The 27,297-nt window shown below is 39.4% G+C and overlaps 1 protein-coding gene across 1 annotated transcript; it reads left to right on the top strand.

Moving 5' to 3' along the window:
• The first annotated feature begins 822 nt into the window (after positions 1-822).
• Positions 823-19,111, top strand: CCNL1 (cyclin L1). The gene is made up of 11 exons (XM_015815396.1): positions 823-1,153; positions 1,577-1,651; positions 1,787-1,896; positions 7,663-7,783; positions 8,077-8,141; positions 9,627-9,726; positions 10,558-10,662; positions 13,375-13,516; positions 15,696-15,807; positions 16,924-17,022; positions 18,325-19,111. The coding sequence occupies exons 1-11, from the start codon at positions 878-880 to the stop codon at positions 18,671-18,673; spliced, it is 1,554 nt and encodes a 517-aa protein (XP_015670882.1). The 5' UTR covers positions 823-877; the 3' UTR covers positions 18,674-19,111.
• Positions 19,112-27,297: the final 8,186 nt, after the last annotated feature.

The following is a 27,297-nucleotide window of genomic DNA, read 5'->3' as shown; positions in this document are numbered from 1 at the left end:
TTATTTATTTAATTGATTTTTATAACTGTCCATCTCACTTTTATGTGGCTATAAACTTTTGTCCGACACTGAAACTCCTTGCAGGTTATATACAAAAGCGAGGAACCCCGGAGACCCCAGAACTTTCCCCTCACGAATAGACTGAGGGGAAGGTAGAGGAGGGTGGGGCTAAGGCAGGGGTAGGCAACCGTGGCTCTTTTATGACTCTTTTATGACTCGTGGACTTCAACTCCCAGAATCCCTGAGCCAGCTGGTAGGCAACCTTGGCTCTTTTATGACTCGTGGACTTCAACCCCCAGAATCCCTGAGCCAGCTGGTAGGCAACCTTGGCTCTTTTATGACTCGTGGACTTCAACTCCCAGAATCCCTGAGCCAGCAAAGCTGGCTCAGGAATTCTGGGAGTTGAAGTCCACGAGTCATAAAAGCGCCAAGGTTGCCTACCCCTGGGCTAAGGGGAACGGAAGTCCCACCAACATCTTTAGGGCTTCAACGCTGTTTCTCTAGATTGGTAACTTACTTTATGTGTGAACTTCAACTCCCATAATTCCCCAGTCAGAATGCTGGGGTGGGAGCTTCTGGGAAATGATAAGCTCTGCAGCGAGACCCACGACTCTCGCCCCGAGGCTCACCCTAAAACCGCCGCTCAGAGCTGAGCTATTAATAGCACGGAGACGCCCCCTTCTCGCTAACCGTCAATGACGTCAAGGGAGGGGAGGGCGGCGCTCGCTTTTCAGACACGGTCGCGCAGAGAGGGGTTTTTTTTTCCCAGCGTGCACCGCTTCGTGCTGCGTCATCGACGCCGGGCGCAAACGGGCTAGTCTCTGCGTGGCCGGCTCCGGGTGCGGTCGACGTGCGTTCAGTTCCGCGATTATTCGTCATGGCCTCTGCTGGGACTCACGTCTCTCCTGCCGCCGCGGGCGCCCCGCTCCCCTCAGCGCCGCCGCCGCCGCCGCCTCTCCCCGTCGGGATCCTGATCGGGGACCGACTGTACTCGGAGGTGTCGCTGACTATCGACCACTCGCTCATCCCCGAGGAGCGGCTCTCGCCGACGCCTTCCATGCAGGACGGGCTGGACTTGCAGAGCGAAACCGACCTCCGGATTCTGGGCTGCGAGCTCATCCAGGCCGCGGGCATACTCCTTCGTCTGCCACAGGTCAGCGCAACCGGGGGCCGAACAAATGGGGAAAGGAGGGAAGGCGGTGGGTTGGGGGGGGGGAGCGGGCTAACGGACGGGAGGGCCCGGTCTCGGTTTAACCGAAGTCCCGGCCGTCCCGTTTTCTATCGGGAGAACGGAAGGTTAGAAAAGATGCGGCGTTCGTCGGGGCCAGAAGGCCCGCTGTGGCGGAGACGCAGGAGAAGGAAAAGGAAGGGAGGGGGAGGAAACGGCGCTTGACGCAAAATGGCGGCGGCTTCGCGACCTCGGCCTGCTTGACAGGCCCAGCTCTGTCGCCGCTTCCGGGAAGAAGCGCGGGGGGGGGGAGAGGTTTAGCGCTGCCGCTCCTGCGCATGCGCCTTTCTCCCGGCGGCTGACATGGCTGATCTTTCTCTCCTCCCCGTCTGGGGATTGTCTTCACAGGTGGCCATGGCAACCGGGCAGGTGCTGTTCCATCGTTTCTTCTACTCCAAGTCCTTTGTCAAGCACAGTTTCGAGGTGAGTTCTAGGGGCGTCGAGGAAAGGGAAGCTTGTTTTTGGAAAGTTTTTATGCTTTATAATAATATATATAATGGTCAGGTTCAAAAGGCCGTTTTCACAGAAAAAAAATGGGCTTTTTTTTTTTTTTTTCAGATTGTGGCTATGGCCTGCATTAATCTTGCTTCCAAAATAGAAGAAGCTCCTCGTCGGATAAGAGATGTGATCAATGTTTTCCATCACCTACGCCAACTAAGAATAAAACGGTAAGGCCAGCTCCACTTTTATTACCTGAAGCATATCTATGTATTTTGTTTAATTGTACATATTCTCATGCAATGTAGTCTCAAACTTGTGGAGGTTTCAGTTGCATAGGGTTACTTTAGTAGGTTGAGGGGGTCTTTGAATTGTTTCTGTACAGGTCTGTCAATATAGGTTTTTAAAAAGGGTGTGCAAACTATGGTCATTTATTTAGCTAGTTCTCTGTAAGCGTTAAGAGGTCTAACATGTTTGATAACTAATTGATCAGAAATTGATGGAAGTCTAAGACATTAGGTTGGTACTTGTTTTTTTGTTGTTTATTTTATGTTGCATCAGTCTTTGTTATAGTGACTTATTAAATCTGAACTCCAGTAAAAGGATTGATAGAGCCATTGGTGTAGAAGCAAGTAGGTTTTATCTAAGATAGTACTTTGGAATATCTACATTTAATTGTTTTCAAGTTGATGGTAGTATTATTGGTTTGGACAGTTGACAGCAATTTGATTTACAAGAGATACCTGTTTTAATAGTATCCTTAGTGGTGTGAGCAAATGAAGCCTGAAAGCCATCTGAACCTAGGAACATGAACCAGACTTGTTCATCATGCTTTGGCGTGCTTTAGTGATTGATTTTGAATTGTTTTGTTGTGAAACTGTTCAGCTTTTAGTATAAAAAAAAGCTCTGAACTAGGGAGCTTTTTAAAAATAAATTGAAAGCTTAGGAAATCTTTAAAGAAATACTTTAGTTTCTAGACTGTTTCTTGTTTTAATCCATAAATTTTGAGTGAATTTAGTAGTGATAAAGATGATTTCAGTGATTTCTTGAACTTGGGGAAGTTTTCCAAGAAGTCGTCGTGTGTTACAGGATAGTGGACCACTCTAATATGATAAATGTTTTGGATATATTTAGGTATTTATGCTAAATAAAAATATTCATTGCCTGTATTGGGAAAATACATGATTAATTTTGCTTATTTACTTTCCAAGTTTTTTCTTAAAATAAGCAATAAAAATTTCATTTTGAATGCAAATGCAGCAAGGACATTTTCAGTTATGTTTTGATTTCAAGGGAAGCAAATATATTATGGCCAGCAAGTCTAAGACTTAATTATCTAGCTGATTTAACAACTTGTATATATTTTAATTAATTTTTTAAAAAGCTTATAAACTAACATTCGAAACATTGGCATGCTGCTTTAGGTGGCAGTGTTGTATCGGGAAACTATACTTGATTTATATTTCTAATTAATTGATCTAATTTAAATATTCTCTGAAAATTCTGCAACAAATCTGGTTATGGAAGCTTAAAATTTGGCATGCAGGTTCATTTTTTTTAACAGGATGTAAGTATATTTCTGTGCGTGTTACAATTTTACAAACAAATCAGTTGTACATGTTATTAACTTTAGCTCTTTTTTCCCTTGCAACCGACTATACAGCGACCAGCTACATTTACCAAAGCCTGGGTGATGTGGAGTGGTTCATAGAGATGAAGCTGTCGTCATGGCAACAGTGAGTGACGTATGGAAAATCCCCAAGGAGAAGCCAGTGCTCTCAGAATAGGTCACTGGAACCGGGGACTGACAGGTTGGCCATTGGTGGACAATTTGGAAGAACTCCTGTACCTTGGGTTAAGCTTTTATCTTTGCTGTCCAGGGTTTTGGAAATTAGTAAAATGTATGTGTATGTGTGAATTTTAACTACAAAACCTATCTATGCTGTGCTCAATAACTTTATTTCATAATAATTTATTCTGTATCTGAGGGTCCAAGGTGAACATTTCACCTTTACAATAGTGTTCCTATGTGCAGTTGACTACTCTCAATGTATAGCTTTTTATTGAATATTTTTTTACAGATTGCTTTAAAACTCAAGTATTTTTCTTTATGAAACACAAATCAATTTATGCAAATTAATCTTTAAGAATATAATTAGCATAAGTTTTCAGTGATACTAGGAAATGTGTACTTTATTTCATCTGGAATAAGATACTTGTTGATTTTGAAAGAATAAAAGCAGGTGGATTTGTAAAGTTAAAGTAAATATGCACACTTAGCAATTGAAAAAATACATGTTTTGCTTGTGAAGGTCCAGTCTCATCACCTTGAGTATTAAAATATTGCATGAGCACCTTGAAAGGTGCTGTTGTAATAGATAATATAAATGGTTTAGTTCAGGGGTGTCAAACTGCCAGCCCGCAGGTCGGACGCGTCACCAGGAAACCGCACCCACCCCATTGCCAGCAATGGGGAAAATGCTCTGTGATGTGAGTTTGACATGTCTGGTTTAGTATATACAATAAAATATCACTGATCAAGTCTGGTAGATAATTTAAATATTTGCATTTATTCTAACAAATTCAGTGAGGAATTCACTGAAAATGCAGAAAGTGTATGTATTGGAAGTTACATTTTTTTAATCAAAGCAGTACTATTCCAAAGAAGACATTTCTAATTTAAGAATGTGACTTTCCTGAAATTTATAGCATATGGATTATTCCATTTTCTTTTATGTGCTTTATCAACAATACACAATATGGGACTTAAAAGAAGGTTAAGATGTGAGAAGCCAAAATCCTAGAGATGCTAAATACGTGTGTGTGTGTGTATATATACATACATACATACATACATACATACATACATACATACATACATACAGGTATTCCTTAGCGAGAAATATAAAACAACTGTTCTGATTTATATCAGAGAGACAATGTGACTTGATAACAGACAACTAGATGACAAACCTAAGTATCTGTCTTTATATATTTTGGTCCAAAATGCATCTTACTGACCTTAGGGTTTATTTCTATAAATATAAATAAAACCCTAGTAGCACAGTGGTTAAAGTGCAATGTTGCAGGCAAATTCTGCCCACAGCCTGGAGTTCAATCCCTATGGGGCTCAAGGTTGACTCAGCCTTCCATCCTTCCGAGGTTGGTAAAATGGGGACCCAGATTGTTGGGGGTAGTATGCAAATAATGCTTCTACATTGTAAACTGCCCAGAGAGAGCTGTAAAGCACTCTGGGCGGTATATAAGCCTAAATGCTATTGCTACATATCCTGCTTGTACATTGTAGACTGCCCAGAGAGTGCTATAAAGCACTCTGGGTGGTATATAAGCCTAAATGCTATTGCTATATATCCTGCTGCAATTGTAAGCAGTCATATAGTTCTCATCAGAGCACTCAAACACTGAATTAAAATTGCAGCACAGTCTCCATATAGGGGAGATAGATGATATAAAAATTTGATTTAAAAAGTTTGTGTTTTTCTTAAGGATCACTTATGCAACAAATGCAGGCATGCAGCAAAATGTGCCTTTGGGCATGTACATGTGTGTATGTAAATGTACACACAAGTGCAAATTTAAAATTAAATACAGAACATCAATTTAGATTGAGAATGAGAGATACTGACTTGATAATTTGATCCCCGTTTATGTGTTCAGGACAATATTTCAAATTGTAATGCTTTACAGTTTTACAAAAATAATTAGATACTAAACAGACTTGCAGACTCATTTGTATTTACTTACAAGATAATCCAGCTTTACAATTTGCTTCCAATGAAATGTATTTAATTTAAATTCTGATTTGACTAAATGTATTACAGTTGGGTGCATCACTTTTATTCTAATGCCGGACCTATTGGAAGCAGTTGAGCAATTGTTTCATATCATATATCCCTCTAAAATGAGTGTGCTTTAGTTGTTCTCAGTATTCAACTAACATATTTCTCAGATATAAATATGTAAAAATTATCTTGCTTTTTATACTCTGGTGAATTAATCTATTCCAGAGAAAGGAAATATAAGAAGTATTTCTATTCAAATTTCTAGGTACTACAGTATTAAATATTGAGTCTTTTAATCTTGAAATACATTTCACATCCAAGTAGTTGATATCTTCTTATGTACAAATTTGTCCAAAAACTTCCAGAATATTCTATTTCCCTCTATGCCCTGCAAGGGGTATTCAGTTTGGCACGTTTCAAAGGATGAATGGAATGTTCTGGAGTTGTTCAGTTGTTGCACACTAGTCTTGTACTCCTTATCAGTACTTTCTCATAACATAACAATTACAAACTGCTGCTTTTATAAGTAAAATTCACTTACAAATTTTTTTAATGAATATGGTCAATTGCCAAGTGCTACACTAATAGAGATTTTAAATCTGATTATAGATAAGTTTGATATTTCTTAAGTATTTGGAAAAGTTTTATTGTTTGCCTTAAAAAAACAACCTGCATAATTTTATAGACTTTCAAAAAAAAGTTTGAAATTTAATTGAGGTTATTAAAATGAATGTTTGTGTGAGAAGCAGTTTAATAAAATTGGAAAAATACATGCATTTTCAGGAATTAAATAACATTAAGTATAAAATTGAAGATGAGATTTGCTTGTTTATAATGATAATGTGAATTTGGGGAAAGACTTTGGTAAAAAAAAAAAAAATTCCTAGGACAAATAACTACAGGCACCAGAATAAGTAGCATTTGCCTGTTTAGGTTGCACACCAGCAAGATAATTGAAACATCATAAAGACATATACTTCTCCATATTTTTTTATTTCTCAGATGTCCTGTGGCTCTAAACTATCTTGGATATGCAATCAAATATGGGATTTGAATCAAACAGTACTTATAGAAATGTAATCTGATATGTCATTTGGCTCTGCATAACTAACTAAACCAGGAATATGATTTGCTTTTCTCTCTGTCCAGTTAAAAATGGTAACATTCAGAATATTATGCTATTAACAGCTTACATGCCTATAACAAAGGAAAGAGGTTGACACATTTTCTGAGTCTGTGATGCTTATTTTTTGCAGTTCGATGGAGAAAATATATTTTCCCCAAGTTTTTTGTTGAATATGAAATGTGCTAGAATTCAGAGTAAAGTAGAATGCCTAATGTTCTAAGATGTGAAAGTACATATCTTTATCCAATGAAGCTGACCATCTAAATGTCAGATAGGGATATAGTGGGAATTGTAGTAATATGCAAGGCTGCATAATAAGCTAAATATTTTGTTTTGTGCATTATATACAATATATACTTTAATGTTTGAATAAGCTATCAAGGAAAATATATTTTAAATGGACAACTTTTAAATATTTCTCTTGTACTCAATAATTTATTTTTTAGTTTGTTAAAAAGTGAGAATTTCCCAAAATCATAGTTTGTCCTCAAAATGTAGAGATACAGAAATGTATACGATTTCTTATTTGTCATTGCTTTTTAAACTTAAGAAATATATTTTTAAATTCAAATCGGACATAATGAAAGAAATTGTGTGCATGTCTCCGTATCTGTGTACACATACATATAGATACATGCACACATATGTCCTCACTTTGGATATGCATGGAAAAAATATTACAGGGTTTCATTTACTTATACTGTGCATAACAGATTTATTTTACAGAGTTGAAAGTGGCGGCGGAAATTTAAATATATATACCAGTAAGTTCCTTTTCAGATAATGAAAACTTTCCCTGAGAAACTGTTGGGACTCTTTGTCTTGTAGCTCAACTGTCTTTTTTAATGAAGTATCTTTCAAATGTCTCATTTCAAATATTGACAGTAAATGAAATTTTAGGTAATGACTTTTAGTTAACTTGGACAGCACAAGATTAAAGCTTAAACTTGTTTGCAGGAGTTCAAAATCTGGTTTCTGTTGCCATTAGTTGGTTGGAAAGGGAAAACAGAGAAGCTGCTGTCTTCGATATAGAAAAGCGTTTTGACTCTATCTCTTACAAACTGTAGGACTCCAAGCCCATTGATACTTGATCAGAACTACATAAACACCAAAAATCAAGTAATCAAAGCAGAAAGGAGGGTGCTGAAGGAATTGGGATTTTGTGTTCATGTCAAGCATCCACATAAGGTGAGTCTTCTAAAGTTTTTGCTTTCCGGTATTAAACTGCATATGATGGAGAAGGTAAAGATTTTTTTTTAAAAAAAATTTGCACTACTATATCACAAGTATAAATACCTTCTTCAAAAAAAAGATAACACTTGTAACCGGTAGAAAAGATGGTTTTAATTTTTCAGAAGCTGCTGGGAAACTTAAAATTTGATTATGATTGACTTATGCTCAAAATGTGATTGGAATAAAAAGTGTTAACTATTTAAATAGCTGATTTAATACATGTTGCCTGTTTGTTTTTCCTCCCTCAGATCATTGTTATGTACTTGCAAGTCTTAGAATGTGAACGTAATCAAACTCTCGTCCAGACAGCCTGGTAAGTTATTCCCTTCTTGTTTTAACTTTCTTAGCCAGAAAAATAGTAGCAGAAAAAAAACAAGCTCGATGTCCCAAATACCAAGTAATGAACTGTAAGTTAAAAAAATAAAAAAACAAAGCAAAATCTTGTGGAATGTGCTTGCTGCTTGTTTTCTGCTTACTATTTTCATGGCTTTCATAATGCATTTCCTTGGAGAACTCAATTTAACTTTTTTCTTTTTTCTACTCTTTAATTAAAGGGTAGTCCCTGATGGTAAGTCATAGAACTCTGCCCTCTGCACCACAGCTCATGATCTGAGGATGGCCTGATTGGCTGCCTCTCTCTCCAGTCAATCCAGTGCAAGCTCAGCCGAGATTTACTGAAGTGGTCCATATCCAGCGGGCAGCATCTTCTAGTTCTGTCGGGGTGTCAAAAGGATTTGTATATTTGATTCTAGAACTACCTATTCAATATACATAATCATGAAATGTATACTTGTTGTCCTAGTTAATGTGCTTATGACATTACCTATTAAGGTAAACCATATAAGCTTCAATTCTATCCTCCAAGTATCTTTTTATTTTGGGGGGGAGGAGGTTGCCTAATTGGGGGATTATTTTCCTCTGTGCATGCCAAAAGCTAGCACATGTCTCATTTATAGACATATTGATGAGTGAAGCTTTCCACACAGAAAATTCACAATAGGGCTGTACGCATGTTTGGAGGTTACCTGCTAGATTTAGAAAAATACTTCATTACTAAGTTCTAGATTAGCAGTGACTATATTTCATTGTAAGAAATGTTTAACTTGTTAACCTGCAATTCTATATTGTACCTATGGAAATATGTGTACAGCTGTCATTCACATCTATTTCTGGCCTCACAGATGGTCTAAACGTAATTGTAAATATTTTAATTATTTTTTTAATACAGAATGCTAACTCGAATCTGGTTAATACCCATAGGAGACGAAAGCATATGCTTGTATCCCTTCAAGATAATGGGATGTAAATTATTTTTATAGTGTAACGTGAAATGTTTAATTTTTGATGGCTACAAATTTGCTGTAGATCATGTTAATTTGTATGAAATTAACAGATTAGTAACAATACAGTGACTTTAAAAGAAATCGGTCATATGAATTGTTAATTTTGGAGCTAAAGTTTAGTTGATGGACACTTCCAAGAATTCTAAAAAAAACTGCATAAAGTTTTTAAAAGCTTTTTGTGTTGAGGTGCACGGCATTATAATAGTAAAGACAACTCAAAACTCAGCTTGTACTTTCATAGGGTTCTAGAGAGATAAAAAGAGCCTGTGTGTTACAGTGGTCCAGGGGCATTTGAGGCATTATGTCTTTATGGCAGATTCTTTGACAAATGGGAACCTAAATTACTGAAATAAAAGAAAAAATAATAAAGTAGATTGAGTCTCCAACTTTTTTTACTTGATTTCATAGTATCTCTTAAATAGGAAACATTTAACATTGAGGTTTATATTTTTCAGGAATTACATGAATGACAGTCTTCGGAACAATGTATTTGTTCGATTTCAAGCAGAAACAATAGCTTGTGCTTGTATCTATCTTGCTGCTAGAGCTCTTCAAGTAAGTAGTTGTCTTTCTCCTCTGCTCATAGCTTTTGTATATTTTCAGTTTTAATATTGATTATATGAAATCATAATGGGGATTAACAGATTGGAATCCAATCCCAAAGGAGTTGGAATCCGATGCAAATGAGAGTGCCCTTGAAATGTAGCTAGAAGCTTCAGTTGGTTCAAATTACTGTGCATGATTTTGTGTAAGTCTAGATTTACATATGTGTCACTTCTCGCGGGAGCTGAATTGGTTGCTGATTTGCTCCAAAGTTCAGTTCAAGGCACTAGTTATCACCTTTAAAGCCCTATATGGCTTGGGACCAGGTTATTTGAAGGACCCATCAGATAAGCAAGAGAGGGTATTTTATGGATCCCCTCCATCAAGGAAATCCACCTAGTCAAACCAAGAAGAAAGGCCTTTTCCGTGGCATCTCCCTCCCTATAGAACATAACCCCAGCAGAGATAAGATTCCATCTTGGTACTTCTCCAAAAGGCCTTGAAGACATAGTTTTGCCAGTAGGCCTGGGGATCCTAGGTTGATATGGACCCCATCAAGTGGCTTGTTTAAATGTTGTTTAATATATGGGTGTATTGGATTTTGTATTTGGGGGTTTTATTCCTATAAGCCAATCAGAGTCACTATGACTAAGTTTAATGAAAAGATTACATGAACAGATTTTCAGTATGAACTTGCCTGGAAGTTAACAGGAGAGATACCTTTCTAAAAGGGCCTACATTTTGAAAAGTTCATCGGGTCTTTTCAGACTCTTCAGATCTATGAAATGTACTGTCTTGGAAAAAACAGATTTGCAACCTTTTTGGTAACATTTTGTCTTCTAGATTCCTTTACCTAACCGTCCTCATTGGTTTTTGCTTTTTGGAGCTACTGAAGAAGACATTCAGGAGATATGTTTAACAACGCTTAAGCTTTACACTAGGAAGAAGGTAATTTCTATATACATGGATGGCATTACAAATATTACAGTGCAGCCATTTCCCTTAATGTATGCATTCCAGTCAACTGTTTGTTATATTTATACCCTGTCACAATCCCACTGGACTTTTGGTAGCTCCAGTCAGCATGCATGGAGACTTGGGGATAATTTCAAGAAAAGTAAAAGTAGTAATAGTGAATGTACTATTATGAAAAGACTTTGAAGTTTAAAAAAGAAACCTAATTTATTATGTTGAAAATACTTTTATAATGAAACAAAGTAAAAATGTTTTACTAAATTGCCTGGAGAAGAAGAAAAGCTAAAAAGAAAGGAATAATTCTTTAAGAAACAGGAACAAAATTAACACATGGATTATACCTAATCCATATGGAATCATATTGCTCAGTCTCATCTATCCTTCAGTACAGATCTGATTCAAAAACAGAGAGTTGACAATCTGGAACACAAACATTCTTCATGGGTATATGGTCATTTTTTCTCAACAGCTCAAGCTAGAGATATCCACAGATCTTTATAGATTAAAATATTTTAGATTTGAGGAATATAATTTAATAAAATCTTAACAATCTGAACTCTTAGCTACTATCAAAGATCTAAGGCAGGGGTGTCAAACTCAATTTCATTGAGGGCCGCATCAGCATTGTGGTTGCCTTCGGGGGGCCGGGTGTGTGTGGCCAGGATGGGTGTGGCCCACTGGTTGGGCGTGGACAGTGGGTGTGGCCTATTGGATGGGCATGGCGAGCTCTACATTGTTCGCGTCAAGGGTGCCTGTGGGGGCCTGGGCAGGAGTGGGACAGATCTGAGGGTCTCTGGCAGAAGGGGATGGGACCAGGGCAAGTGCCAAGGCATGGTCCACTGGAGGAGCCTCACCGTTCCTCTCAGGCCATGCGGGGGGGCTGGATGGTGGTGTGGGCTGCCCGGAGCCCTGGGCAGCAGAGGTAAAACGCCCAGCCTGGCCCTCGAGCACCCGTGGTACCAATCCCAGCCCCACTTCCCCAAGGGGGCGCCCAGCTGCACTTACCTCCTCCTCAAGGCTGCGGCTGCTGTGCTTGCTCTCCTTACCCAGGTTGCTCATGATGGGTACGAGGGCAAAGTCAGAGGGAGGCCCATTCCATCTCCGTGGGAGGAGACCCGGCTTTGTATCCAAAGCTTCCTTAGCAATAGGATGGGAGACCCTCAGGATAGGCCAGGAGGAGGGGGCAAGGGGATGATGAAAGGGCAGCAGGGCAGGACTTCCCTCAGACCCTCCCTCTTCTTTCCTTCTTTCCTAAGTACAGAGTGATGGGAAAATATTTGAGATGTGGGAGGGAGAAAAATAGGCAAGAAACACAGCTGGGGAGGTATCACCCTTCATAAGAAATGAAGAAATGCACCATTGCCTGGAAGTGGCCAGCACATGGCCCTCACCTACTTCGCATATCTGGCTTGGTGGGCTCTGGGGGAGGGGATGCCATGAGCAGCGTGAGAGTCAATGTTACCTGCGGAATGCTGCTCAGCCTGCCCGGTTTCAGCAGGCAGCGAGGCGCTCTCACAGCGCTAAGAGGCTGAACCAGGCGGCACAAATCTGAAAAGAAGCATGGCGACGCCTAGCCCCCAGCCTGCCCAGTCTCGGCAGGCAGCGGGGCGCTCTCCTCACAGCGCCGAGAGGCTGAACCAGGCGGCGTGAATCCAAAAAGAAGCACAATACCACCCAGCCCCCAGCCTGCCCAGTTTCGGCAGGCAGCAGAGCGCTCTCCTCACAGCGCCAAGAGATTGAGCCGGGAGGTGCAAAGCTCACCAGCTTTTCACCTTGCTGGCTGCTGAAACTGGGCAGACTGGGGGCTAGGCAGCATTGCACTTCTCATCAGTTTTGCACCACCCGACTCAGCCTCTCAGCACTGTGAGGAGAGTGCCCCGCTGCCTGTCGAAACCCCTCCCCGGAGCCCATCAAGCCGGATATGTGAAGTAGGCGAGGGCCATTTGCTAGCCACTTCCAGGTGATGGTGCATTTCTTCATTCCTCACAAAGGGTGACACCTCCCCAGCATGCACCCAGGGGGCGGGGGCGATGCGCCAGGGGCTGGTTCCTCGCTATTTCCAGATGGTCTTGTAGAGCTAAGACTGAATGCGTTTCAGCATAGATGGCCACCACAAAATTGTACATTGGCTCCTGGCCTGCCTGGACCAGGGCCAAGGCAGCAGGAGCCGTTCCCTCACTGTTTCCAGGATGGCTTCGTGGGCCACATGAAACCACTCGCGGGCCGTATCCGGTTCCCGGGCCTTGTGTTTGACATGTCTGATCTAAGGTCACTGTAAAAATAATATCTAATTAATTATAAGTTATAAGTGGACATCCCTATGACATCTGTCAAAGAACCTTCACATTTATTCCATCTTCAACACAGAAAGAGTGACAGTTAATATTTTTAATTTCAGGGGCCTCGTGTAGACAGCTTTTTTTCTTTCTCTGTCATCTATTTTAAGCTAACTTAATATTCTCAGTGATAATTTATATAGTTTTCTGGGGTATGGATCATTTTAATCCACAAATTTGTTTCTGCACATATGTACCTGAGACATCTCCTGAATATGTAGAAGCCATTTATTTTTAAAAGTTCAGCCACCTAAGTTTCACTATTAGAAGGAAATGTTAGAACACAACAAGCTGATCTATATATCCATTTTGGAAGGAACTGACTTTTGGACTCATTATATTTTTACAGCCTAATTATGAATTGCTTGATAAGGAAGTAGAAAAAAGAAAAATGGCTCTACAGGAAGCTAAATTAAAAGCCAAAGGATTAAATCCAGATGGAACTCCAGCTCTTTCGACATTGGGAGGCTTTTCACCTGCTTCTAAGCCCTGTAAGTTTTATTTACTAGTGGTTACCATTTTGACTATGTGCAGCCAAAATCAGCTCCAGATTTTATGCCTTTTAATTATATATTACTTGTAAAGCTATTGACACGATCAAGCAAAATAATGTAATCAGCTTTTGTCACAGTACCTAATTTGGTAGTATCTGTATTCTGAAACCTATTGAATATAGTAATAGGACTCACTAAGTCTCTAAATCCTTGCTCTCCAAATGTTGCAGCCATTAGATACTTAACAAACTCAACAGGTGCATTGTGTTTTGGAAGCTCTACCATCCATTCTAGAATATCATCCTATCCCTCTTCAACAGCTCTCAGCATAGCCTACCAGGCCCTCCAATTTTCTTGTTCAATTTTGCAGCATAACAGAATTCACCATCTTCTCTGGTGTACTCAGTTGTCCTTCCCTGCTTCCTCTTAGCTGCTTCATTATATTCTTGACTCCTTTTTCCTATTTTGTCTTATTCTGTATCTGGATCAAGCATGCATGTTTTGAAATGGTTCATGCATGAATTATTTGTCATATTCTTACTGTTTAGCAACTCCTTTATGAATGGCTAGTTTGGGGAATGTGTGTCCCAAGTTATCTAATATTTTGGAAAGCATGGATGTGAAAGATATCTACCAAACAGTCCTTAGAATAATTAAGTTAACATACGGTAGTGCTTAAAAGTTTGTGAATCCTTTTCAACTTCCAATATTTTTGTGTAAATATGACCTAAAATATGACTGCTCTGCACAAGTGCTAAAAACAAGATGAAGATAACTCAGTTAAATAAATGAGCCAAAAACATACCTGAAAATGACCCAAATGATCCATATTTGTTTGTGGCAAAAGTATGTGAATCTTTGCTATCAGTAACAGCTGTGTTCCCACGCCTTTGATCAGCAATAACTGCAACTAAATATTTTCTATTACTGTTGCTCCGTCCTGAAAATTGGCTTGCAGGAATTTTATCTCAATCCTCCTTAGAGAACAGCTTTAACTCAGGGACGTTGGTGGGCTTCCTCACATGAGCTGTCCGTTTCTACTCCTTCACACATTTCTATAGGATTAAACTCAGGACTTTTGATTTGGCCATTCTAAAACATTAACTTTCTTCTGCTTTAACCATTGTTTAGTCGTACAACTTGTGTGCTTTGACCATGTTTCCCAAATGGGATAAGATTCTTATGCTGGAATGCAGTTTTTGTCTTTTACCAAACAATACTTTTCATTCAAGAACAAAAAGTTCTGTTTGGGCTCATCCTTCCACAGCAATATTTATTTTGGGAAATTTCTTATTACCTCCCTACCATGCACATCACTGTTATTCAGAGGGGTTGTCTCATGAACATCGACATTTGCCAATTCAAGAGAGGCCTTTAGTTTGGAATTCTTTGAGATCTCCTGGAGCCTTGTTTTTATTGTATCTTGGTTAGTCAACCACTCCTGGGAAAATTAACAATGGTTTTGAATTTGAAGACAATCTGCCTTTATATACATTGTATACACTTTATGTACATTATATACAGACATTATATACAGACATTATATACACTTCCATGTACCTGTGTTGTGATAATAAGACTTCAGTATTGAATACCAAGAATTCTGTTCTTTAAATAGGGTAGGACCTCTCAAATTCATACTTGATTCATTCCATTGATTGAAACACCTGACTCTAATTTCTGCTTCAAATGAACTGACAATCCTAGAGTTTCACATACTTTTATCACACAGCTTTGGATAGTTTTCTTAAATGAAAGGAGATACTCTTTTTGACTCATGTTTAATTGGCTTTGTTTTATTGTTTCAGTGTTTGTGTGGAGATTAGATCACATTTTAGATCATATTTATGCAAAAATACTGAAAATTCAAAAGATTCACAAACCTTTAAACACTACTGAATGTAAATCCAATAATAGTGAATATTTCTGTTACCTTAAAAACACTGATATTATTTATTTCAAATAATAGGAATCCAAATTGTTTGGGACAGGCTTCTTTGGAAGCCACTGATTTTAAATTTTAAGAAAAGAGAGGCTAGACATATTGTTTAAGGGGTAAGATAAAAGAGGCCAGTGTTTAAACCAGGAAAAATTAAACTTAATGGAAACTGATGATCAGAATCTAGTTACTAGTTACAAAAAAAAGATATTTACCTCAGATTATTTTATTTCTTAGCATCTCCAAGAGAAATAAAAATAGAAGAAAAATCTCCAGTATGTATTAATGCAAAAACTATCAAAAAGGAGCCAGAAGACAGGCAGATGGTTTCCAAGAGTCCTTATAATGGGTAAGTAATGAGGTTTGCACAAAAAAACAGAAATGCATTTTTTTCAAAGCTGGAATGAATCATTTCATTTCACAACTGCTCAATTATAATAAAATAGAAACTATTATTGAGTTTTTGTTATTAAGGATCATGCAGTCTGGCTGTCTCTGTTCTCTTCCTCCAGCAGATTCTAGCATGGCATATCCCTACGTTGTGCCCTTCAGCTAATCATTTCAGTTTCCTTCTCCCCCCCCCTTTTCGGCCTCCAATATCCTTATTCCCCCGAAAATAAGCCCTAGTTTGGGGCAAGGCGCCTGAAAATCAAGCTAGTGGGGGGAGCAGAGCTGCTCCACGCACCCCAGACCTTACCATTGCAACCAGGCCTCCCATGCCCCGACACCTGCCTCACTGGCCCACTTATTCTGCAACCGCTCGCGCACATCACCCCCGGCCTCCATTTGCCATCAGAGGCCTTCAGGAAAGGCCTCTGCAGCCGAGAACCGAGCTCCGGATTGACGCCTGTGGTGCCCCCTGGAAGCCGGGGTTCTCTGCTGCAGAGGCCTTTCCTGAAGGCCTCTGACAGTGGAATGGAGGCTGGGGGCGCCACAAGCATCAATCCGGAGCTCTGTTCTCAGCTACAGATGTCTTTCCTGAAGGCCTCTGATGGTAAAATGGAGGCCAGGGACAATGCACGCAAGCGGAAGCCAGCAGCTGCAGATGTGGGCCAGCTGGGCGGAGTTGTCAGTGCCGCCGCTGTGAGGTGAGATGGGAAAAGACATCCCCCCCAAAATAAGACCTGGTGCCTCTTTCAGAAGCCAAAAAAAACAACAGTGTCTTATTTTCAGGGAAACACTGGATCTCCCCCATCTAGAACAACCAAGTTTGTGCCTATACCAGAAACAAAACAATCTTTTTTTTCATCTTGTACATGGACAGAACCAACTGAAAAGTTGGTTTAGGTCAAAGCATGAACCTCTCAAAACCAGCTGTTCTGTGCTCTGATTTCGGCACAAATTGTTTTCCTCATACCCAGAATTAACACTCTTGTAATAAAGCTTTTGTCACATGCTATTCATTTAAAGCAACTTAATTGTTGCAGCCTATCTAGTAATTAATTCCTTTTTTTTCCCTTACCAGTATGAGAAAAGAGAGCAAGCGGAGCAGAAGCAGCAGAAGTGGTAGCCGATCAAAGTCGAGAACAAAATCGCGATCCAGGTCTCACTCTCCAAGGAGACAGTGAGTATTTTGTTACAATTTTAATTTAAAATGTATTTTTATTTTATTGCATAATACTTTAGGAAGGTTAGTTTTAAGATTGCGATGCATTCATGTTGTGAATGCTTTGAGAACAATTTGGGAGTCTTACTCTGACTTTGGGCTTGCTGTGGAAGTCAACAGATCAGTAAATTCAGCTGAAGCAGTCCATGATGGTTGCAGCTGAGATCTAAAAAAGTTTGGGTTTCAGATAATAGAAACATATTGTCTGAAGGTATCAACGCAAACAAATAGGGCAAGCCAGGTGTATCTCACACCTTTTCCCCACTCATCTCTGTACCCTGGTACACCCACCAATCTTCCCAGTACTTTCCATTCCCTGCCACCTCCTTGCCAGTGCCAGTACCTTGGGCTGCAAGCACTAAATATTGGCCAGCATGCCCACCCCCAATTTCCCTGGTACCTTTCTTTCCTACTTAGGAGCCCTCATGGCGCAGTTGTTAAAATACAGTACTGCAGGCAAACTTTGCCCAAGCCTGGAGTTCAATCCCTATGGGGCTCACGTTTGACTCAGCCTTCTATCCTTCCGAGGTCGGTAAAATGAGGACCCAGATTATTGGGGGTAGTATGCAAATAATGCTTCTACATTGTAAACTGCCCAGAGAGAGCTGCAAAGCACTCTGGGTGATATATAAGCCTAAATGCTATTACTACATATCCTGCTTGTACGTTGTAGACTGTAATTATCCCAGACTCCCAAAAGATTCTTATATCAAAAATTACAAAACATCTATTTGATTCAAAACGCAACAGTAGACTGCCCAGAGAGTGCTATAAAGCACTATGGGGCAGATAAGTCTAAAAGGCTATGCTTGCTACTTCAGATGCTGCTGCCTGCTATGTCCTTCACTATTTCGTAGCTAACTAAAGTTGTTCAAATAAATTTTGCTGCAAATTAGCTTACTTTTTGGGCTCCTACACACTCATGAAATCTCACTGCAGGATTGAAAGCTGAATAGCTGAATGCCCTAAAAAGAAATATTCTATGAAATACACAGTATTCTTCTAGGATCTTCTATAGCAGTGGGATTCTCCCATAAGTGATAACACGTTATTCAGTAGTTTTGCATATCAAACTATAATAGACTGGATTTCCTAATTTTCTGTTTTGTTGTAATTGATTTGCAAACAAATATAACATGAGTAGTCTGGTAGAAGTAATTTCAGTAACGTAAACAATAATGTTGAACAAAATAGGAGCAGTAGGTAATTCAGAGCTATATTTTGCATAACAAGCTGAAAAGTGTAATGTTGTGTTTTAAGTTACAACAATAGACGGAGTCTCTCGGGAACCTACAGCTCAAGATCCAGAAGCAGATCACGTAGTCACAGTGGCAGCCCTCGAAGACACCACAATCATGGATCCCCCCATCTAAAGCCAAAGCACAGCAGAGAAGAATTGAAAGGAGTAAATAGACATAGTCACAAGCGAAAAAAGTCTCGGTCACGTTCTCAGAGCAAATCTAGGGACCATCCAGAACTCGTTAAGAAACATAGACACGAGCGAGGACACCACAGGGACAGGCGAGAAAGGTCTCGTTCCTTTGAGAGATCCCATAAAAGCAAGCACCACAGTGCTGGTCGTTCAGGACATAGCAGGCACAGGCGCTGAATGTGGGTGCGTTGCTTATTACCTTTGTTTGGATGTTATACAAGGTATGGGACTGTTTGAAACTTGAAGTCAATTAGGATTTAATTTGAAGCCCAGTATGTCCAGAATGTAAGACACGTTTAAAAAAAAAATGTTGAAGTTTTGCACATAAAATACCTTAGCAGTATCATATAATTTGAAACAATAATCAGGTTAAATTGTATGTGTTTAGGATTGTGGTATCAATATGAAAACTGGAGATCTGTTTCTGTACAAATGTATCTTATTTTTATACGAACATATTGCAGACATTTCTATTTAAGTATAGTTATTTGTTTAAGATAATGGTGGGTACTTTCTTACACTGGTTTTAGTCTGCATGTGTAAATTTTTTTTACAAAAAAATAAAATATACAACTTTTTACTACCCTGCTGAATACCTCATTAAACAATCTTTTGTCAAATTCTGATGTTTTCTTAACAAGTCATTATTTCCTCCTAGTTTCTCTTCAGATAGCATGGAGAGACATCTTCTAAAGTACCATTTAAACATTACAGAAACTTCCCAATAAGATAATGAATGTTGAAACTAGCAAAGCTTGTTTTCTGTTCAGAATCAGATTAAATAGTGAATCAGATGAAAGGTCATTATTAAAATTCAAGTCTTCAATTCAAACTTGACTCTGAGTAGACATTTGGGCACAAGTATTAGGTTTTCTTTGAAGCAATAGTTGGCTGTTTCTTGGTTTGAATTTTCCTTCCTGGACTAAGTTATAATCAACAGTTACAAATGCTGATATATGGCCTTGCTGCAGCATAATATGTCAGCCTTTATAACTGTTAATTAACTCAGATTTCTAATTTGTTTACAATGTTTCTATTTATTTTCTTAAAGACCATCACTTTCGTGAATACACTTTTGTAGAAGGCCACTCGGGTTTCTGAACTAAAACTGAACTTCAAAAACCTGATTTTAATTCTTATTCTGGTGCCCAAAGCTTCGCAACTAGGTATCAGTCTGGATTTCTGCAAGGTTATAAAAGCTTAGAGATCCTTTCACTTGTCTTGAATTGTAAAGCTTTTCCTTCCATCGTTGAGTTGGCAGAGGATAATATTGCAGGAAGCCTGCTCTTCCCCTTTGCTGATGCCTATCCTGCCTCTATTGCAGGGGTGTCAAACTGCCGGCCCATGGGCCGGATGCGTCATCCGGAAGCCGTGCCCACCTTATTGCCGGCAATGGCAAAACCGTCCCGATACGTTGCGGGATGTCACGAGTTTGACATTGCGTTATAACAAGTCAAAAGTGTGGGAAAACTTGGGAACAGCATTTTTATTTAAAACTTCTCTTTTTTTTTTCTATAATTACCAATTGCTGAGCTGTGGATTCTTCTGTGCAAAGTGGGTGTGCAGAGCTGACCCCAGCATTTCATTATCAACACAACTTCAGTTTATTCTCCAATTTAACTTTACATTATATATAACATAATTCTCTTTCCAATTCACATGGACCACCTCAAGCTCTTGTTTAAACAAATAGCAGCACGGTTGACCAGGGAAAAAAGGGGATGTGAGGGACTGGGAAAGTGAGAGTGAAGGGGTTTGTACGTTTATCCGAGAAGAAAAGTCCATCCAGACGTGAAAGGTAAGAGAAACTCTCTTCAAAGACACTGCCTTAACTCTATAACAAAGTCTTTGTTTCTTCGAACAATGACACCATCCTGAAATTGTGCCATCCTTCCTTCCTCTTTATCATCTCCATAATAGGGATGGTTAGGGAGAGGTTGTGTCCATACTTCCGCCCTTGGGTTGGTGAGGTGTAACATGAATAAATCATGAGGATGCTCCTGGCTGTGTCAGTAAGAAGGAATGAAATGATATAATTTGGATCTGGCTCATTTGTGGATTAAGTCAATATCACTAAATGGGATAAACTGTTGTCAACAGATGATTGTGCTGTGGTTAAGACAAGGACATAGATGAAGTAAGAATAAGGAAGGGCAACTTGAATTATGTGGTACTAAGTTTATGGAGATTCTCAGTCTTCCAGGTCATGGTTGTCCCAAAGGTGCTTTTTCATGAGGCAACTGGACTTTCTTTTTTCTCTTTGAAGATGTTTTGCTTCTCATCCAAGAAGCTTCTTCAGCTCTGTTTCTCTTTGAAGTGGTTTTGCTTCTCATCCAAGAAGCTTCCGTGGTACTAAGTCTTTGATGAAGAAGGTGGTATGCTTTAGGAACACACTGTTAATAGGAAACAGGTATGTAAATTTCTATGCAAGTCAGTGGGGAGTGGTTTTGTGTCAGTAAAAACCACAATCATTTTTTCTTTCATGCAAACAAAGGGGTTTTTTTTCCCTTCTAAGCAGAGCTAGAGGTATCTGGACATGGGCAGACGTCATGCCTTTAGGATCTTTTTTCTCTTTTTTCAGTCATGGTGTTTGATGTAAAAAATACCGAATTAAAGAATTGTACAACCAGGAATTTGCTTGTAACCTTGAACGGAATAGAAGCTACAGCCTTCCAGCTCCTGCATCTGCTGATTCATAACATGTCCAGGAAACAGAAATCATTTTGTTGTTGCCGAGAACATCCTTGCTGATAATCTGCATACATACCGCACGTATCTGCCCACACCTGTTCTAAGTTGCAATTTACATAGCTAGTTCTTAAAATACTAAATGGGTTTTTGGCTTACTGTTCAGAGAATCCATTTGCTCTCTATGGAATTCCACCTCTTCAGTTTCTATGGGTTATTTTTATTTTCCATTTATATTGTAACTTCTTATGTTGAAACAGCATGCACACAAACTCTGCCCCATTCCAAGCCCCTAATTTTCTAAGCTTTCATAATTTATTTCTATTTTTAATAGAGATAGGAAACATACAACTGATAGCATACAATATGCTTGTGCCTGCAGGTCTAAAATAACTAAAACCAGAAAATAAAAGATCAAAAGAAAGCAGCAGCATACTTTTTAAGTCAATTATATCTGAACCAAAATGTAAATTATAACCATTCCCCCCCCCAAGCAAACTCAATCTTTACACTTATACTCCTATTTGTTACTGGCTCAACAAATTAATTAATATGACATATTTTTTAAAAAGCTTGTGAGGACAGGATAATAAAGACAGCACAGAATTTAAACACAAGAAGGCCAGTAGGTTAATTGCATTAAGATTTAATTATAAGGCATTTAGTGACCTGGTCTTAGCGTTTATCAAATGTTCTTTGCAGTCATTGGCCAGAATATTTAATGACCAGTTAGAACTCTTACTTGCTCACTTTACCCCATAAATAAGAAAATTACATTAGAGATTATTTTTTCTAATTAAATTTGAGAAGCCAGGGAAGGGATTTTGACTATGAGGAAGATGCTGTTGAATTACAGCTCCCAGCATTTTTTCCACAGTGAAGAAATCCACCTTTGGATGGTGGAATTTTATTTGTATATTTACACATCTATACATTTATTTGGAGAGTCAGAGACTTGCCAGACTGACATGCATGTTTTTACAAACATCTGTTGATTAGATTCTAGGCTACAACACTGAGATCACTACATAGCAGGTAAAAAGCTAAAATTGAGTGTGGGCTTGAATGAATTTACTAGCTTTCTGTTTGCCACTAGATGACAGTCTATTAATAGGGTTTCCAAGATGTCTTTGCTATCACACTTTGGTATACACTTAAGAACACATCAAATATTGTACATTTTTTCTATAACAAAAAACAAATATCCAACTAGAAGAATACTAGAGCGTATTACATTTAGGGAAATCTGAGAAGCAGAAATGTAGAAGAGACAAGGTTTAATATTTTTCATAAAAATTAATTTCTTAATACACTTTTGTGTATAAGAAGCTATACGTTTTATTCATTATAAACAATTGTTTTCTATCGTTGTGTCCTTAATTGTCTAGTCACAGTTTTTCCATGTTCACTGATTCAGTAGATTTTTATATTCTTGGTTTTGGGATAGCACCGTGTTTTTAAAAAAAACGTTTAATACCTTAAAGGTCTATATACAATTGTGTAGGAAAGCACAATGAAGGGGATAAAGGGGAGGTCAGATAATGACAGGCATGGAATAATATCACTTCTATCAGATCTCACATGACACCAATACGTAATCACAGCATTTGCATGATGTCAGTTCACTATTATTTTGCCTCAGATGCAAACAATGTTTGTCACAGATGCTACTGAATGCAATAAGAATCATTTTAGAGCAAACAAACTTCTAGTATCCTTCCTACAGGGTAATCACCAAGGTCATGGGGAGCAGAAGAGTTGTGGGGTCACAGCCAAGGAAAATATCAGTCTTTAGAGATAATAAAATAGATGTCTTAAACCAGGGGTAGGCAACCTTGGCTCTTTTATGACTCGTGGACTTCAACTTCCAGAATTCCTGAGCCAGCACAGCTGGCTCAGGAATTCTGGGAGTTGAAGTCCACGAGTCATAAAAGAACCAAGGTTGCCTACCCCTGTAATTAAACCATTAGTGGTCTGGTTGTGCTATGTTCATATGACTTATTGGCTCAACATCTCAGAATACAGAATAACAGCGTTGAAAGGGACCTGGGAGGTCTTGTCCAACCCCCTGCTTGAGCGAGAGACCCTATACCAGGAGTGTCAAACTCAATTTCATTGAGGGCCGCATCAGCATTGCGGTTGCCCTCAGGGAGCCGGTGGATGTGGCCAGGGTGGGTATGGCCTACTGGGTGGGTGTGGATGAAGTGGGTGTGGCCTGGGTGGGTGTGGCCAGCTCTATATCATTTGCGTCAAGGGTCCTGTGAGGGCCTGGGCAGGAATGGGATAGATCTGAGGGTCTCTGGCAGAAGGGGGTGGGACCGGGGCAAGTGCCAAGGCATGGTGCACTGGAGGAGCCTCACTGTTCCTCTCAGGCCATGCGGGGGGGGGGGGCTTATGGAGCTAAGACTGAATGCATTTCAGCATAGAGGGCCACTACAAAATTGTACATTGGCTCCCGGCTGGCCAGGGCCAGGGCCAAGGCAGAGGGGGCCGTTCCCTCACTGTTTCCAGGATGGCTTCGCGGGCCACATGAAACCACTTCGCAGGCCGCATCCGGCCCCCGGGCCTTGTGTTTGACATGTCTGCCCTATACTATTTTGGACAAAAGGCTGTCCAATCTCTTCTTAAAAACCTGCAGTGATGAAACACCCAAAACATCTGGAGGCAAGCCGTTCCACTGATCAATTGTTCTTTCTGAGAGGAAATTTCTCCTTAATTCTAGCTCAAAGGATTACAAAAATATTAAGCATGTTGACATTTTCTACCTTTAACAAACCAGCAAATCATCCAAATCTGTGTTCTTTTCAATATAAAACGTTCAATCATTTTTATACTGGCAAAATAAAAGAGAAGAAAAATTCCACCTTAATATTAGGTTTTGCCCTGGTGTCATGCAGTACCTATGAGCCAGCCTCAGAATGAGTGCAGCTTCGAGCTGGCATTTGGAAGCAAATTCCCCAATCTAAAACTATCAGTTGAAATCATGCACTACAAGGATCTTGAGTGTAGTGGTAGAATGATCTGTAATCATGGTGTTATCATTGTAAGAGTTGACAGTCATGAGATTGTCCACCCTGATAATAAGGTAAGAACAATTCTCTTGAAAATGAATTATTTCCTTTCTATTTATTTTTCTAGAGTTCATTATGTTATAGACTTCTGCCTGAGCTACACTTGATGTCTGTCTTTCCTAGAGAGACTGACTGGATCTTTTCTGGATATGGCAAGCTTATTACGCCTCCTTGAAGTCCTAAATGTGTGCAAGCACACAAATTCATAACTACATGCACAGAATTGTGGAAATGGAATCCATCAATGGGAATCCTCTGAGATTTATCAGAACAGTGCATTGTATTGTTGGTGGCAAAGATCCCTGGCATAGAGCAATTTCATATCCTGACTTATTAAAACTATGAAATAAAACTTGCCTGCTCTGGCAGTTTGAATAGTCAATGAAAAAGTTAGTTTCTGCAGATTTAAAATGTTGCTTGAAATGACTAATGCAAGAATCTTGGATCCTATTTCCCCTGTGTTTCCCACCCCAGAAATCCAGAGCACTCTGCATTGTTTATGCTGGTCTGGCAGGAGTTGAAATAGACTTTTTGCAAGATTTAGGGATGTTTGCTCACCATATTCTGGACAATTGTAAATATTGTCATAGGCACCAGTGTAGATTTTAATCAAATAGATGCCAATCAAGAAGGTTAAAATACAGCTTTCTAATTGAAAGATTATTTGTTAAAATTGTTTATTATATTTTTTAAATTAAACATATCCACATTATCAACATAAATGTGTTGTAAAAGAGTCATTATCTTTATTATGCATGTTGAAATCTGCATGTGTGCACATTGGAGTCTGGTCTACCTTTATCAGAAGTTCACAACTTCTGACCTGAACAACTCAAGGCTAAGGAAATAAGACAGGAGACTGTAAATAATCACATTTTGCTAAAGGCTGCAGAAACGGGCAACCATGAGCCTCCAGATTTAAGTTTACAATTCTCAGAAGCCCTACTTCACTTGGCCTATAGTGAAGAAGCATGGAAATTGTTGTTAGCAATATTTGAAAAGCCACATAAATGACATTTTTATAATAGCTTTCAAGTAGTTCAAAAGTGATAGTCAGTGGGTTCTTATGAAGGAAATGTCTATTGATTTATTATAAGACTTATGCGGCTATCCATTTGATGTGCCACCACTCTAGGTGGCTAAAAACAGTAATAAAAACAAAGAATTGTAAAATTAGAACCTGGCACTTCACCAACACTTTTCAATAATCAGTAAATAGAATTCCCAGATTCAAATCTCACCCAATTCCAACACTTGGTAAAGAACCAGCATTTAATGAACTTCTGGAAGGCTAAAAGAGTGGAAACCTGCTGTATCCCAGGAGGAAGGATAGATGGCAACATCTGAAGGAAAAGACTTGGGCATGGTCACCCTATCTAACCCCATGGAATAGGCAGATACTCTCAGGAATTTATAGTATCAGTCCAGAAGTTCTTCAAACAATCCCTCCAGAGATCATCTTGGCATTCTTCTTTCCACAGAACACCAGGATACTTGTGTCTGTTCCAACAAAGATTAGGTCCTTCTTATCCAGTTGTTCTATTGCATGTTCATGATTGCAACTCCAGAGAGTTGAGAAATCAGTTAGACTTCTAGGACAATTATTTTATAATCTAAGGTTATTGTATTCTATACCAGGGCTTTTCAACCGTTTCACCCATTGTACCACTTTTAGAATATGGCAATATCTGAGTACCACCAGTCGCCTAGCAAGGTGTCAAAAACTTGACCAACAAAAAAAAAAGGAAAAAAGTGATAAAGTACAGGTAATCCTCGACTTACAACAGTTCGCTTAGTGACTGTTCGAAGTTAAAATGGCACTGAAAAAAGTGCCCCCCAAGCCATAGCCAAGCAAGACACCTGCCTGCCCACCCAGCGGCGCTCTTTCTCCTGTCTGAGGTTTTCATTGTTATGAGCATTTCTGTTGAGGATTGGCAGCGGGGGTGGGGTGGAGGGGTGTTTGGTTTTTATTCCCCCCGTCTGCTGGGTGGTTGCAGCAGGTTTTGGTCACTTCACATGACCCTGGGACACTGTGACCGTCATAAATATGAATCAGTTGCCAAGCATCTGAATGTAAATCACAAGACCCTGGAGATGCTGCAACATTCCAGCTGATCGGTGCTTCTTCTGGGCTCAGCAGAAGTACCAGGATCAGTGCTGCACTGATCCTGGTGCTTCCACTGAGCCCTGACAGCCCTGCAGCTCCAGCCATCTCTCGCTCAGGCTTGTGCAGTGCTGCTACCGATTCAGCTCATTCCCCTTCCCCGCTACCACTTTTCTAGGATGGTCGCATACCACCTACCAGGTGCCAATGTACCACAGGTGGTACCCGTACCACTGGTTGAAAAGCGCTGTTCTATAAAATATTGATGGGGAGGGTGGAGAGAAATAAACACCCTTCATTTTTCTCCTCTCCCATTTTTAAAAGTAGCTCCGGTTGAAGAAAAAAAAAATTATTACCGCACTGCAGGAAAGATGAAGCTTACGGCACAGTGATCACTCTTTCCAGTAGCAAAATATGATGCATTTAGCAATGGTTACAAAATGTACCTTCTAAAAAAGTACATGGCAGAGTATTGAGCTCAACCACTACCATGTCACCAGGACACAAACATTTTGAAGGGATGCTGCTTAGAACAAAGACTTCTTTTCAAATAGACGTTTTCATCGTTTATTTAATTCTATGACTTTGGGGCAAGGATAATGTTTAGAAAGACCATCAGGACGTTCTTTTTAGTTATTGCTTTGGGTCATCCTCTTTTTCCTAAAGAAAAAAAAGGGGGAGGGGTTTCAGACTGGAAAAATCTTGTCTAGTTCTTACCAGTTCTTCCCGGGTGGAGGGGATAATAATAATAATAATAATAATTTAATTTATATACCGCCCTTCTCCCGTAGGACTCAGGGCGGTGCACAGCATATTAAAACAGATACAAACAAAATACATCAAAAAACAAAAAACCCCCATAAAACCAAATTAAAAGCCAAATATTGGAAGCTGTGTGTCAATTAAAATTTTCTTAAAATCATCCCTACCTAAAATCC

Source organism: Protobothrops mucrosquamatus, unplaced genomic scaffold (genome assembly GCF_001527695.2).
Source record: "Protobothrops mucrosquamatus isolate PMUCROS unplaced genomic scaffold, P.Mucros_1.0 scaffold341, whole genome shotgun sequence".
NCBI classification, from domain to species: Eukaryota; Metazoa; Chordata; class Lepidosauria; order Squamata; family Viperidae; genus Protobothrops; species Protobothrops mucrosquamatus.
The sequence above is the reverse complement of the archived record's forward strand: the minus strand, read 5'-3'. Positions and strand labels throughout refer to the sequence as shown.

What these genes read in the sequence shown, in the direction of transcription:
- CCNL1 (XM_015815396.1), top strand. Translation starts at nt 878, where the DNA reads ATGGCCTCTGCTGGGACTCACGTCTCTCCTGCCGCCGCGGGCGCCCCG. An exon ending in AGCTTTACACTAGGAAGAAG is followed by an intron (nt 10,663 to 13,374) that starts GTAATTTCTATA and finishes ATATTTTTACAG; the next exon opens with CCTAATTATGAATTGCTTGA. An exon ending in TTCACCTGCTTCTAAGCCCT is followed by an intron (nt 13,517 to 15,695) that starts GTAAGTTTTATT and finishes TTTATTTCTTAG; the next exon opens with CATCTCCAAGAGAAATAAAA.